General features: G+C 45.4%; 1 protein-coding gene across 11 annotated transcripts in view; it reads left to right on the top strand.

Moving 5' to 3' along the window:
* The window catches only part of LOC117428121 (liprin-alpha-2), a 38,370-nt gene that overhangs the window by 1,002 nt on the left and 21,408 nt on the right, over positions 1–15,960 (top strand). For 9 of the 11 annotated variants that reach the window (XM_059005078.1, XM_059005081.1, XM_059005077.1 and 6 more), the window contains exons 2-3: positions 15,481–15,582; positions 15,695–15,859. In XM_059005078.1, coding sequence (XP_058861061.1) covers positions 15,481–15,582; positions 15,695–15,859 — 267 coding nt within the window. Of the gene's footprint in view, positions 1–12,487; positions 12,719–13,412; positions 14,745–15,480; positions 15,583–15,694; positions 15,860–15,960 lie in introns of those variants that run through there. The other 2 variants (XM_059005083.1, XM_059005084.1) reach the window with 2 other exon arrangements.

Here is a 15,960-nt window from a genome sequence, read left to right as displayed (position 1 = left end):
TAATTACCGGGACCGCATAAGATGACGTCATCGCCGTCTCGTTTACGCGAGGGTCTCCCGGTCAGCGTCCCACGTGCCCGATCAGTCCTTACAATGAATTCTAGACCAGTCTAATATTTAGTGTTTAAGCGCGGTTTTATCCCAGGTCACACATTGTGCGCACAGCATACTTCACGTTTAGTTTGCTTCGATCAACACATTATCCATGGTGTGTGTTCATGCAGTCAATCGGATAATTGCCTTTACTTACTAATACAGCCATTCCAGAAACGGTGTTTTTTTTTCTTCTCATAATAATTGGCCCAACAAAAAAAATAAAACCAAGACACCGAACAAACAGAAGCAATCCTGTATATTTATTTAGGTATGTATTTATTCACCGAGTTATTTAACCATGCAGTGTCATGCAGGAGTTTCACTGCAGTAATAACACTAGGCATACCTGCTGAACATAGCTGTGATTGGATTGAATACAGGGCTCTGTCTGGCTTGCAGTCCGTTCAGACCGTGCTGCTCCTGTGTCTGCTGTTGTAATGTGATACCTGTAGCACGTGATAAGAACAGCGTCACACTATAACAGGAATTATAAATACACCTTGAAGTGCCTTGAACCAGACTGCTGACAGCCTGCTGTCAATCAAGAAGTGCCAGGGCTGGTGGTACCCCAGAACAGTGTACCTCCTAAAGATCCCCCCACTCAATCAAGAAGTGCCAGGCCTGGTGGTACCCCAGAACAGTGTATCTCCTAAAGATGCCCCCACTCAATGAAGAAGTGCCAGGGCTGGTGGTACCCCAGAACAGTGTATCTCCTAAAGATCCCCCCACTCAATCAAGAAGTGCCAGGCCTGGTGGTACCCCAGAACAGTGTATCTCCTAAAGATCCCCCCACTCAATCATTTTCCTACATTAAAATGAAAAAAAAAACGATTTGCTGTTGGTATAAATGTGTCCAGACGACCACATTTTGTATGGAAATCAATGTAAACGGGTCCGTGGGGACCAATGTTTGCGTGACACGCAGGGGTTAGTATAAGTGCAAGGGTCAGGGTGCTGTGGTTGATTTGAGGGTCAGGGTGGCTTGTATTCATTTGAAACGAATTCGAAAAAGAGCACAATAATTTTAGGTCTGCAGTTTACACACTTGGGATGGGGTCTGTGAGTCCGAAGCATGATGAATCTGTCTGAATCCTTTTAAAATAATGCAAACCCCAGAGGAGCCTGAGACAGGACTGCCAGCACACTCCCCAGGCCCGGGCTGCGAATCTCCAGTCTTCATTGATATTCACATCCTCTTCTGTAGGGATCCTTGTCTGCACACATCAAGCCTGGCTTGTTTTTTTTTTTCCAGTCCTCCGAGGGTTTCTGTGGACAGGCGTTGGAGTAACAGAGTCAGAGCAGAAGATTGAAATAGTCTCGTGAACAACAGCTTTCTGATGCTGCAAACGTGTCAATTCAAATACTGCTGGGTGCTTTCATTGCATTGTTTCTGATCATAACTATAACTATTATAACTGTAAGTGTCGTCCCATACCAGATCCCTTGCAGTTGCTGCCAATGCTATGATCTGCTAATGGTCCCTGGTAATATCATGCTATTTCTTTATATATATATAAATATAGCTTTTCTGTCTCCAAGCAACGTGTCTTGTGTATGTGAATTGTGAAACTCCCTGCCTGCTGATTTAGCCCTGGCTTGTGAAATGACCGTTCCGCCTGGCTCCTGTTGGAACGAGGGGCAGGGCGCCAGCTGGATCTACTGCTTCTGCATTTTAAGAGCCCCCCCCCCCCCCCCCCCACACACACACACATTAGCCCGATCTGCAGACAGGGATACAGTATTGACTCCCAGCCACCTGCTTAGGAATTATTTTACATGGCAAGTTCCTAGTACAGATAAGAAAGACACACTTTGCCATGAGTTAGAGATGCAAACTACATGTACTGTGTGATGAGACAGGTGACAAGGGCAAAACCAAGGGAAAGACACCACCAATAATAATAATAATAATAATAATAACAAGAGAGACAGCTGGGACTGCAGACATGTGACGGATCAGAAACGTCATGGCTGTCTTAACAGTTGTTTTGATGTTTTGTTTTTTTAATTTCTAGGCTGTATTTACGTGCGCACACTTAGGGGGAGCCCTGTTTTGTTTTCACGATTCTTCTGTTTTCGTGCACCACGTGTGTATTTTTGTACAGCCTTGGATCCAGGAACACTTCCTTTAGTGTGGCTCCCTCTGTAACCAGATACAACACTGCGCTCCGTCCTCAAGCGGCTGACGTTATGGGGCTGTGATTCGCGTTGACAAGTCCCATGATCCTCATTCCTGTGTCTGGCTAGACTGGGATTGCGTTCTCTTTATAGCAGCGAGGGATTCGGGACTTCAGCCTCCCCGCGGGGTCATCAATAAAGAGACGGCCGAGTCACACCCACCCCCACCCCAGTGAAGGAATTCAATGAGCAATTAGCCGTGCGATGAGATGCGATGTGACTTTGTGTTGAAGGCTTTATGCTGATGTCGCTGGGCTCAGATTGGCTGTGATGATGTCATCATGGCGTTTGCATATTGAACAGGATTATTGCATCATTGCAGTTAAAAAAAAAAAGCAACAACCTTATAGCCCTAATAGATTTGAGCAGCTGATAATGTTTTGTAAAGAGATCTAGGTTTTAGCAAACATTTGAAAAAGCGATAGCTGGTTCTACGGTAGGTTAAAGAAATCTGCTTCCTTTCTTTCAGAGAGGCAGGACCATCTGAAGAAGAGACCTTTGATAACTAGCACCAAGGCTACTGATGTAGCAGGTCAGGGATCTGTAGATACAGGAAGATGGTGTTGACTGGCTGTTTGGTTCTGAACTGATAACTGATAGCCAGTGTGAAGCTAAATGGTTAAAATACTTTCTTATGAAAGAGAGCTTGTTGACATCTTAGAACCGCTTTTGAAAAAACAGATACGACTGCAGAAAGAAACCCAACCACGTGCCTGTCATTTAGTCTTTAAAATAGATACGGATCTGAGCTACACCAAATGGTTACCATGGCACCGGCTTGTGGAATCATGAAACAGAGGCTCTCATTGGAATGGGTTTGCTTGTGGAATCATGGAACGGAGGGCTCTCGTTGGAATGGGTTTGCTTGTGGAATCATGGAACGGAGGGCTCTCGTTGGAATGGGTTTGCTTGTGGAATCATGGAACGGAGGGCTCTCGTTGGAATGGGTTTGCTTGTGGAATCATGGAACGGAGGGCTCTCGTTGGAATGAGTTTGCTTGTGGAATCATGGAACGGAGGGCTCTCGTTGGAATGGGTTTGCTTGTGGAATCATGGAACGGAGGGCTCTCGTTGGAATGGGTTTGCTTGTGGAATCATGGAACGGAGGGCTCTCGTTGGAATGGGTTTGCTTGTGGAATCATGGAACGGAGGGCTCTCGTTGGAATGGGTTTGCTTGTGGAATCATGAAACGGAGGGCTCTCGTTGGAATGGGTTTGCTTGTGGAATCATGAAACGGAGGGCTCTCGTTGGAATGGGTTTGCTTGTGGAATCATGGAACGGAGGGCTCTCGTTGGGATGGGTTTGCTTGTGGAATCATGGAACGGAGGGCTCTCGTTGGAATGGGTTTGCTTGTGGAATCATGGAACGGAGGGCTCTCGTTGGGATGGGTTTGCTTGTGGAATCATGGAACGGAGGGCTCTCGTTGGAATGGGTTTGCTTGTGGAATCATGAAACGGAGGGCTCTTGTTGGAATGGGTTTGTCTTTCAGAGGTAGCTAGAGGTTCTGCTTTTTTATCGTTGTCAGAGATTATAAAGAATAGATAAGATGTTATAGACATCTGACATCACTGACTGTGGGAGGAGTCTAAAATACACCCCTGTCCTCCACCAATCAGGAAGCAGACGAAAACCACATTTAAAATATACAACCAAACCCGCTTCTTATCAGCAGTCACAATGGGGAGTCAATGGAGACCTAATCATATCACTGATATTATATGCTCAATATCACTTGATTTCCACTCCATTTCTCTAACAGCAGTTTGCCATAGTAAAAGCATAGCAGAGTGTGATAAAGCACAGTAGGGGTGTGGTGAAGGGAAGCATGGTAAAGCCCAGAGAAGTGTGGTAAGGACACATTCTTTACACTCCAACAAGCTGTTAAAGCGCTGAGCTTCAGAACAAACAGATCGGAGGAATCTGATTCTTCTTGAGCCCGGGCTACTGCTGCAGCACATCCCAGCCGTCGCCATGGGAACAGCATTCGCAAGCTGGCAGCGTGCCAGCAGCAACGGAGGAAAATCAGTTTCTAGCCTTGTCTTAACTTGCAATCGGTAACAAGGGACTGCTGTGACGTTACTGGTGAAAGAATTCGGTGAGCACAGAACCTGAGCCAGTATTCTGTTTGTGAAACAGCACCGTAAATACAGACAGCCACTGCAGTCATAGCTAAAGTACAGCATGTCTGCAAAACTGTCTAATCATTCTAGAGAGGCTCTGTGGTCCGGTATACAGAGAAGCCTAATAATATTACAGTGCTTTAGTTACAGGTCATGCCACAGCCTTTCATGTGGAGCCCCCCACTCTGCACACGGTTAGCCTCGTTCTCAATCATGCAGAATGAGCTGATTAAGGGAGCCATGCACATTAGGGGAATGTCAGGGATGGGGGTTTGTAAAGGGCTCTGCAATCTAATGGAATGCTATCACAGTTAATATTGCAAGGAAGGGCTGGAAGTTGAAGGAGATCCTGCATTAGCATTTCACAATGGGAGGATTTTTTTTATATGTAGTGTGGCCAATTATTTTCCATCAAGGGTGTGCAGCAGGTCTAGCTGCACACGCACACGCACACGCACACACACGCACACATGCAGGCTGTCCTGTCCTGTTGCTTTTTAATTTCACAGAAGCTTTGAGATGCTTAGCTCACAGGCGTGTTTACAGTATTGTTTTCCAGCAGCTCAGCCCAGCTGACACCCTGTATTACTCTCTGAGCTGCACAGTAAAGAAATGCCACTGCTTTAAATATCCACACTGAATCTCAATGCCCGGCATGCTCGGGGGGAGGGGGGGGGGGGGCGGTGATTAAATGTATGCGCTTTCGTGACGTGGTTCTGTGCAGTGTGTTGGTAAAGGCTGCCCAACTTATTTCCTATGTAGAATATGTAGCTTTCCATTTTCGATTTATGTTGTATACTTTTTAGAATTACCAAGGAAGTGTTTTATGAGCAGCCTGTGACAGTGTAGCTCCTCTGGGCAGCGTGTGGGATTCAGGAACCTTGGAATATGGAGCATGCCAGATGTCTTGGTGAAGGAATATGAAGAGAACGTGCAAGCCAACAGAATAGTCATTCCTGGCTTTATCTGCAAAATAATATTCTTTAGGGGTAGATCAACCGTTTCTATACTGACATGGGTAACGATCTGTCTGTCAGCACCAGGGCCCCGTAGTGCAGCACCATTGTACCACTGCATCAGAGCTGAATTGTCATCGAAGGTTCGGGTAGCTTTCTCATGTGGTCTGCTTACTGGGGCTGCCTCTTCTGTGCTTTGTATTGCAGAAAGCTATTGTACTGAATGAGATTGTAATAATACAACAATGTAAGTATATATGAATGCACTCAAAAACTAAAGAACTCAGAACTCACAAAAATGGAAAAATGCAGACAAGAACATGGCAGGTATTCTAGGGTTAGGATGTGTAGGGGACCTGTTTTACCGACAACACACTGCCCCCAGTGGCAGAAGGAAATATTACATTGGTCCCATCTGGTATTTATTTTTGATGTAGGCCCATTTCTTACATGCATGGCGTGTTGCCAGGGGACAGGTTAATGGTTACACTCTGGTGTACCAGCATGGGGCAACTGCAAAAGGACCATGCACGTTTTTTGTTTTGTTTTTTTTTGTAAAAATTGGATACTTTTATAATTGCTCTATTGAGGACAGAGGAGTGCTTTAAACTTCTGAAAAATTCACCAGGATATGGTGACTGAAAGTAAAGAGAAACTGAAAAAGAAGAATACAAGAGTTCAGGTAACTGTGATATTTCAGACCCACACCCAGCTGCTCTGAAACCCTTTCAATTCCTCTCATTCGCATGGCAGTCACACGGACCAACACTTGCAGGTAGTGTTGGCGCTCTAATGAGAAACGCACGAGAAGCGACAAGATCTTTCTGCCAAGATCAAAGTGATTCATCAGCACCTGCTTGCCCTGGAAATTTCCGGAAGATAAATTGGATTCGAGCTGTTGAAAGGAGGTTCAGCCGGGGAGACGGTGGAGGTGTATGTGCGTGGGTGTGGGTGTGTGTGTGTGTAAGTGAGCGTGTCAGAAGATGACATCATTGTTGGGTGAGTTCCACACAGAAGCTTGCAGGGATGGTCAAGCCTTCCCTGTGCTTTCTTACTCGACTCTCCAGAGCTGCAGTTCAGTGCAGGGCATCTGTCTGGGTGAAGGACTAACACAGGACGTCAGAAATGACTAATAGACTGGGGAAGTGGGGGGGAGCCTGCATGTGAAGCACTTACTCTAACAGTTTGATTAATAATGCACTTGAGTACAGCAACAACGCTACTGTGGAGAGTCCTGATTGACAAACCCACGGCTGTACATGGAAAAGATGCCTTTCAGTGAATGAGGATTGAGTTTTAGTGCGGCGCCAGGCTGTCTGTTTCCTCTGCTGCTGTCTTTACCCGTCTGCCATGCTGCTGGACGCCCTGTGTTGTTTGCATCGTGGTTCTTGAGAAGTCATGTGACACGGGGCCCGTTCTACCTCCAGCGGATCCCTTACACTGCAGTGTCAGCAGGGATTGCAAAATGGGTCTGAGATTAGCAGTGTGCCCCTTTCCTGTGCCCCTCACACTGAGAGGACTCTGCGGTGATGTCATACAACAGGCTCAGCACCAGGGAGCTTAAACCACAGAGCCTTACAGTGTAACAAACCATTCAAGCCTCTCCTGGCCAATCAGATCTCTCTCTCTCTCTCTCTATATATATCTATATAAATTTGCTGCACTGAATCAGGAGTCCAGACATGTTTTTGTTTTTTCAGACAAAGCCTCAGTTTATTTACATCGCACACGCACACACAAGGGTCAAATGATCAAATAAAATCTTTTATTTCAGGATGTTTCAGACAAAAGCCGTTCTTCAGCTGCGTGGAAAGAAAACACAGCGCAGCAAACTTACTATTTAAAAAAATATAAAAATTATCATTTAAATATTTTGTGCACACAAAAAAAACTCTTTACATTTTTGTACACTGCAGTTATACCTCGTTTCAAAGCTGCATTTTACTATATATTCTGAACTGAATAATGACAGCCTTCTGCCACAAGGGGGACCCAATAGATTTAGAAATGATAGTGTTCCCCTCTGAAGTATCAAACAGATGCACCATTCGCAGGCTATCGCAGCTCATCACGTGACTCTAGACTGCACAGAATTCGCTCTAATCACAGTGTCTTCAGAGGACCCTTTTTGGTAGACCCCCAGTAACTGTACTGGGGTGGCTGGATGCTAGAGAGTTATAAAACTATTTTAATGTTCAAATGGCCAAATGTGCACAAACAAAAGCAAAACATTAGTATATTTACATACCTATCAACATTAACTTTAAAACCCTGCATGATTACAGTAAATATTATATGTAACAAGCTAGATTAGCTATCAAGCGAACGACTTATAGTGCTGCAGTATTAATAGTACTGCTGTGCATTGGCCCTGTAAATGTTCCAATCCTGCAGTTCCGTATTCAGCTTCCTGTGTTCCGGTGTTCCTGAGGGAACACAAAGCCACTTTGCAGCTTGGAACTTGGTTTCAGGAGACTAGGTTTCAGGCCGCTGCACGGCACACCAGGCAGGGAGACTTGGGGTTTGATACAGCAGCCTCAAACGAGGTCTCCCGGAACCAGGTTTCAAGCCGCTGTTCCTGAAAAAGTGGCTTCGTGTTTAACATGGCATTGGAATAATTCAGAAGCCTAGAGTGGTCTCATCCTCAGATCAATCAGCGTTTCTCAAAGCCTAAAAACAAAAGAAGAGACAGTTGGAATGCACATCAGCAAGATCTGCTCTCTCGCTTAGAGAAATGGTGCTCCCTCCAGTCCAGTCAAACCCTGAGCCTGGAGACTGAGCTGCCTCCCTCACTCTCTAAGAGAAAGGGTGCTCCCTCCAGTCCAGTCAAACCCTGAGCCTGGAGACTGAGCTGCCTCCCTCAATCTCTAAGAGAAAGGGTGCTCCCTCCAGTCCAGTCAAACCCTGAGCCTGGAGACTGAGCTGCCTCCCTCACTCTCTAAGAGAAAGGGTGCTCCCTCCAGTCCAGTCAAACCCTGAGCCTGGAGACTGAGCTGCCTCCCTCACTCTCTAAGAGAAAGGGTGCTCCCTCCAGTCCAGTCAAACCCTGAGCCTGGAGACTGAGCTGCCTCCCTCACTCTCTAAGAGAAAGGGTGCTCCCTCCAGTCCAGTCCAGTCCAGTGATTGGCACTCACCCAGCTCATCCAGCCCCCCTGCTTTTCAATCCAGCCCCTCAGATCCGTGTTCAGGAAGTGTGTCATCGCCTGGCGGAGAGCCGGGGACAGTTCTGGACTCTTCTTATAAGCATATAAAGCCATCGCCGTGGCGACCTGCAGAGTGCTCATACTGTCCAGCTCTGAGGGTTTGCAAAGGCCATCCACTGTCTGTGAGAACGCTGCTATTATCTGGGAGAAGTGGGGAAATGTGTTTGAACTACTGTAGCTCTGCAAGGCTGGAGACACCATCACTTTAGACAATCAACAGAGAGAGAGAGAGGAGGGAGAGAGAGAGAGGAGGGGGAGAGAGAGAGAGGAGGGGGAGAGAGCGAGGTATATCATGAAGAAGAAAACTCAGAATTGTAGTAATTAGCTGTGTTTTGTAGTCCTGCTGTGAAAGGTACTGGAGACAGGTAAACCGTACCAGAATGCATTGCGATGCGAGTTGAAAAGCCTGAACTGTCCCAAACTGTCCCGGTGTACACGGAGTCACGTGGGAACCAATAAAATCAGCCTCTACCTGAGCTTGTCCGGAGAATAACCTTCCTCATCCCAGAACAGGATCAAAGTGAAGAAGACATTTAAATGACATCCCATTACCTGCTCTGGAGAAGCACCCTTGGCTTTTTCTACAAGCACATCCACATGGCTCTGAATGAACGACTTATCAATCAAGTCACTCAGTTCTTCAATCTTCGCAGCAATAAGCGTGGCATCAAATGACTCATCATCTGCGGAACACACAGACATTATGGGGCACATCTGAACAGTCAACACACATCTTTAGGGACTGTTGGGGTCAGCAATCTCACCACTGATTTCTAACCAAGTTCATTTGCGCTTTGTAGACGCTGTATTTTTGCAATTTTTTGGAGCCTTTACCTTGGTATAAACTAAAGGGCGCACACAAGGAACAACTGTTACCAGAGTCGGTCAAATCCAGGAACAAGAGTGACATGAGCCGGGCTGCTGTGCTGTCCATGGGAGCCTTTGTGACGTCCCTGTATGATGGGCAGCATTCCGTTTATGATTTACGGATTTGAAATCCAAGTGAAAGTCAGTGGCAACGGGATTAGAATTGTTTTATGTTTTTTTTTTTTTTTCATAATAGCAAAGAGTTTTAATTAAATTAAGATTAATAGCTCACCTTTTTTTTTAGTAGATTTTTTGTTTGGTCTGAAATCAGGACAGGACACGATCTTGCGTATTGGTGTGATTGCACCTGCGAATACAACAGTGTGGGTGGTTTAGTTTTGAGTCTAGTCCGCACACACACACACACACACACACACACCGGTCATGCCCTCTGATAAAGATGAAGAGGGAGTTCCATCGACTGCACGCTTCATTTCAGTAACCAAGCTGTGTTTTAAAGTTTTGTGAATAGGGGCCACTAGAACACTTTTACATTTTAAACAGATTTGGGAAAATAACAAAAGTGCTTTTGCAGCCAGAATCAGAACCACAAACTGTATGTCTGTCAAAGGGAAGTCCTGGTGTCAAACTGAGACAAGAAGGGATGCTTCTAACATCACTTGGGAATTCATTCCAGAGGGTAGGAATCAAACAACTATATAACTGCTGCTTCAGAAGCACCGGGTATGGCTATCTGATCAAATGGTTTGTAAACATCAAGTGAAAAAATTATAATCTGGACAACACTGTAAAGACCAGCATGGCATGCTAAACCACATTAATAAACATGGCAAACTGCATAGAAAAAGCACGGGAAAGCTGAAAATAAACAAGGTGGTCAACTTTTATAAGGGAATATATACAACGGATCTGAACGAGCAAGCTATCTCACGAGTGCAGTGCGACCATAATGATAAGCATTTTCAGCAGTGTAGAAGGACTGCGGGTGGTCGTACTTTCCCGTACGACCTTGGTAATGAAACTTTCACTGTGGCACTGAAACAGTTAACTGATACTGCATCGTAACACTAGCAATGGACTGTGTACACAAAACACCTCGACAAAATCGAAAGTCTTTTCAGAGTAGGCCTACTGTTACTCTCAGGGATGTCACACACATTTTCAAGGGCAGCATGCATTTATTTACTGATTGATTGATTGATTGATTGTAATCGGGCGGCACGGTGGCGCAGTGGTTAGCGCTGTTACGTCGCATCTCCAGGGTCCTGGGTTCGACTCCGGCCTCAGGGGTCTATCTGTGTGGAGTTTGCATGTTCTCCCCGTTTTCGCCGGGTACTCCGGTTTCCTCCCACAGTCCAAAGACGTGCTGGCTAGGTGGACTGGCCTCTCTAAACTGCCCCTTAGTTGCCCTGCGATGGACTGGCGTCCCGTTCAGAGTGTAGTCCTGCCTTGCGCCCTGTGTCTGCCGGGTTAGGCTCCGGCTCACCGCGACCCTCTATAGGACTAAGCGGCTACCGATAATGGATGCCTGTAACCCAGAGAAGGGTCCACAAGCAGGTTTGGTGTTTAATATAAAATATATTTACCTAATTGCCGGTCGAACAGCTCCTGTACAACTAACCCCGTTTCCTCCTCCATAGTCCATCTGGTGGCCATCTTTCAACCCGGTGCTTTGGTGTTTAGTTTCAAAATGAAACTTCCTGGCCCAGCCCTTCTTCCCCGGTCTTTGTGTAACATAGAAGCGCATACAGAAGGTCCTAGCGCCAGCACACTTCCAGCTATCCTGTGTGTATTAGAACAGACTTATTTGGTTTGTGTTTGACCGCTTTTTTAAATGAAGTTTTAATTTTTTTTGTTTTACTTTCATTTTAGAATGTGCTTGTGTTTTTGTAACAGTTGTTGTACCTGGGTTCCTGTAACAAAGTAATGAATCCTTCAAATGGCCATTTTACTTAATGTTTGCAAATCACTCGTTTTATATTCTGCCCTCGGGGGTGCTTGGCCTTTGTTCACCAAAATTAAAATGAATACATCAATTTACCCTGCAGTCCAGTTTATTTCATGAAAAAGTTTTTTTTGTTTTTTTTTAATTGAAATGTAATCTAAACAGAGCCTGACCAACGATTCTGCAGTGTGCATCACAACTTAGTGTGAGTGTGCGGCAGTAAGAAAGGTCCAGCTTTTTAATTATTAGTTCCCTCCCTCCAGTCTGAATACAGCCTCCTCAATGTAATTACTATGTGGGTCTCATTCCCACGGAAAACAACATTATTCTGACAAGAAGTGGGACACAGAGTTGTGCAAACTCAGCCCGCTAGATGGCGCTGTGATGCTCCGTGCTGAGACAGCTGAAGCCTTAGGAGAGTTTAATTAACACTTTAGTGGACGCCCGTCAGAGGCAAGAATGTATCGGATCACAGCCAAGTACAATCCAAAACGTCTAGGAGTGACACTCAAAATCCCAATAGGTATTGAAGTACTGTGTACGATCTGCTCTAGCTCACAAAACATGTTAAAAACGAATTACATTTTTTTTTCTCACCAGACTCCGCTGATATATTTAGCGTGTCATTCATTAATACACTCATTTGAATGCATCATTTTTAAACTGTATTGGGACACAGCACGGGAACTGTGTTGTGTTTATTTCGTCATTCGTTTCTTTTTTTAATCCAAAGACTTCACGGGTCCTAGTTTTTCAGGTTGCCTGCGTTTCCTCTATAAATACAGCTATTAGTGTGAAGACGCGCTTGCCAGAATGTTTTAATTGGGCTATTTCAGGAAGTGTTACTTTTGCTGTTGAGCTAAATTTAAGCTATGCTTAAAATAACGCAAGTGTAAAAAACACACACTGCCTACCGCCTGCTTATCCGTACGAGTCGTGTGGTCAGTACAATGCGAGGCTATCCCTCACCTGGGCGTGTTTTAAACAGCGTGGTAATCGTGCTGAACCCCACGCACCGTGTTACCGTGGAGGGGAGAGAGCTCTACCCCGCTGTCAGACACACACCGCGCCGCTTCATCTGCTCCAAGTGACTGCTCTGATTTCGAGGCTAGCTTGTCGGGACGGTGGCTCAGCGGAGTACGTCATCGTATTTATCGCTTCATGGGTAGTGCCTGCGTCTGTGTGTGTGTGTCTGTATTGAAAAACGCGCTGGCATTCCGCGAATCACTCGGAACGGGACACCGCGGCTTTTTGTTTTCAAATAAACCTCTTCGCGCTTTAAGTGCCCGCTGATTGGCAGGACGGCAATGATTGTTTCGATATGAATCCCGCCGCTACCTCTGTGAAAATCCGTTTGCAAAATGGGATGCGCGTCAACACTTACGTGTGTCAGGTAAGGTCCAAGCAAGAATTTGCATTCTTACGAACACGCTCTGGGATTGTTATATGAAGCGGTTCTTTACAGCACGATGATCGAATAAAAAACACTTGGAACATTTAAAACCGATTTATCATCTGCAACGACAACAACCTAACTGTAGCAGGCAGATGCGTGCATTAACACACGATTCATGCATTAAGAATGAAACATTTAGAAATTCTGTTTTTTAAATATAATTACTTAATATGCCAATATCACCCAGTTTCACAGATCACTCTCACGCCGAATAGATGAGAGTTGCTCAATGCAATGCCGCACCAGCTGCGCAAAGATGTAAGAGATTATGAATGATGTGAGGCTAGCCTGTCTTCATGATGTGGAGCCGCGCTCGGCTTTATTTCTGATGAAACACTGACGAAGTGCACTGTGTGTTCCAGCTGCTGAAACCCCATTCAGAGGATGTAACGAACTGCAAAGCCAGGCAGATCTGATTTCTAAAGAAACAGAGAGCAAGGGAGGCTAAGAAATGAGCCAGAAATCATGTTTTTATAACTTAGCGTAGCAGTGGGGAAACTGCAGCTTTCTATCTGCGGAACTATTTTTAAAAAGGCACAAATATAAAATGCTGCTATGAAACGGTGGTTTTAAGTAGAGTAAAGCTGTCTGTGTGAGTTGACAGCAATATACAATGAAAGAAAAGTCTACATCGCCCCCTTTGTATTCAGATTCTGTGCCGCAGAATCAATTTGCAGAATAATTTGACTTGCAAAAGAAGGCTGCTGCCTTGAGCCCAAAATATCATCTCGATTGGTTTTCTAGTAAAATGCTGTCGCTACAAAAAAAAACCCATGTCATTTAGAAATCTCCCATTGCTGCAAGTAGATGAAGCCCTTCTAAAAGTTAATGTGCAGGTAACCTGCAGCTGTGCCAGGATATGGGTGCCATTGCTGAGCTGTGATCATCTGGGATTTAGGGGAATAAACCAGTATTTTAATGATATTCCAGTTCGGTTTTTCCAAACTTCATCTGTAGGATCCCCCCCCCCCCCCCAATTGATTCCATTCCGGTTGGAGAGCCTGTAGACACCCGTCATATTATTCCATAATCTCTCCAGATCCTTTGGGAACTGTCATATTGGATTAAGCAAGATATTTATTACCGACTAATTGCAAGAGCCCTGAAATATGCGCAGAACCGCTATTCCTATAAATACATGGTGATCATGTGTTCTAATTTTAAATCGGGGCAGCTGCAGCGACGAGAATGATAAATAATCCTATCTTCCTTCCCGACGCTGCGGTCTGGGCTCCTCCGTTACTCAGCAGCACTCGCCCGAAACCGTGTGGGCTGTGCAAGCGGTCAAAAGGATTTCTGATTCCCAGCAGCGTAAAAAACAGTCAAACTGCAGAACACGCGTGGAACAATAAACGATTCCTCAATCTAATTTGCTTTTGAGAAAACCTCGTTTATAGCTCTGTAGAAAGGATCCAGCTTCTGAAAAGACTCCGCATTCAGAGCGCAGAGTCCGGTCCAGCGGTCCATCTGGGGCAAGATTTACTGTTCTGAACTCCAAAACCCCAAATAATAAAAAAAACAGGCGATTTTCATCTCCAAATTAATCTCTAAAAACTGCGATTTCAATCTTAATAAAAAAATATAAATAATTAAAAAAAACATTTTTAAAACTTGTAGCCTCGGGGTCTGGAGACGAGTGTAAAACAACCATAGATAATTATCCACACATGACAAGACAAACCAATGCTAAGGGTTTAGTGGTTTATAAGAGGACCACAGCGCAGCACCCAGGCTGTTCCAAGCCGTGCCAGTGGAAGCGGTTTGGCTGTTTGTGAGACACTGGACTCCACAGAGAGAGAGTGTGGGGACAGGAAGCTGCTGCCTCCTGGATAATTGATTGCTTTGGGTAGCTGGCTCGGGCAGCGCTTTGAGCTGCCAAGAGCACGGAATGGGATCCGGGACCTTTACGATGTCGTGAGGGGGAGCTATTTCAAAACCCATGAGAACTTGGATGCAACATCATGTAATTCATTTGACTCCAACAGGGATATAAGCCAGCTTGGAAAACACACACACACACACACACGAGATAAAAATATGAGGGAATGGGCGATTTGCTAAGGGCATTCTCAAAACGAGGAACCTGCCCCCGGAGTTGTAGTATTAATTTCCTGTTCTGTTTTCTTCACGCTATAGAACAGCTCATTATTTCTCAATTTGTTTTTTTTCCTGTAAAAACACTGACACTAATTGTTTTAGTAGTGCGTGTTCGCTGAAGAAGCCGCTGAACCGCGCAGAGCTTCCCTCCCACCCCAGCCGCGTTCACTGAGTGCAGGGCCCTGGGGTGCGTCAGTCTGTTAAGATACTGAACCGTTACGTTTTGCAGGAGCACAAGTCTACACATTTAAAGCCCCAGGGCAGCAAACCTCTTCCAAATTAATCGTATATATAGTTGCTGTACGGGGCTCGGCATATTAATGACAGGCGCATTGATTTTGTAAAATGAATGTGTGATGCTGTCCTCCATATACACATTACCAAGGGACTATTGCAGTGCAAAAAATGAAATAAAATGTACAGTTTATATTATCTACATTGCTATTATATAATTGTTATTACATACATTATGTTGTTTCTTACCTGTTTTAATATTGTATTATTCATGTTCTGTATCATTGTCTATTGTTTGGCATTGCAATGCAAGTAGTACTGGGTGACTGCAGGCAGACTGCTGACTGCTGGGTCCTTTGTGCTTCCAGGAGTTTGCCACCCTAACGAAGGAGCTGAACGGGTGCAGGGAACAGCTGCTGGAAAAAGAAGAGGAGATCTCTGAACTGAAAGCAGAGAGGAACAACACGAGAGTGAGTGACGTGGCAGTGTAACCCCATTGTGATAGCTGGAGTGTGCCAGCGCTCTCATTGTGACTGTGTGTGTGTGTGTGTGTGTGTGTGTGTGTGTGTGTGTCCCTGGCAGCTGCTACTGGAACACCTGGAGAGCCTCGTTTCGAGACACGAGCGGTCCCTGAGGATGACGGTAGTGAAGAGACAGGCCCAGCCTCCCTCTGGAGTCTCCAGCGAGGTGGAGGTCCTGAAAGCCTTGAAGTCCCTCTTCGAGCATCACAAAGCGCTGGATGAAAAGGTGAGAGGCGTGGAGAATGAGGAGGCCTTCGCTGAAACAGGGTCACCCGCTTCCATTAATATACAGCTGACACGCTGACTCCAGCATGTGAGGAGAAATGA

Source organism: Acipenser ruthenus, chromosome 30 (genome assembly GCF_902713425.1).
Source record: "Acipenser ruthenus chromosome 30, fAciRut3.2 maternal haplotype, whole genome shotgun sequence".
In the NCBI taxonomy this organism is placed as follows: domain Eukaryota; kingdom Metazoa; phylum Chordata; class Actinopteri; order Acipenseriformes; family Acipenseridae; genus Acipenser; species Acipenser ruthenus.
This window is presented reverse-complemented; position numbering and strand designations above follow the sequence as displayed.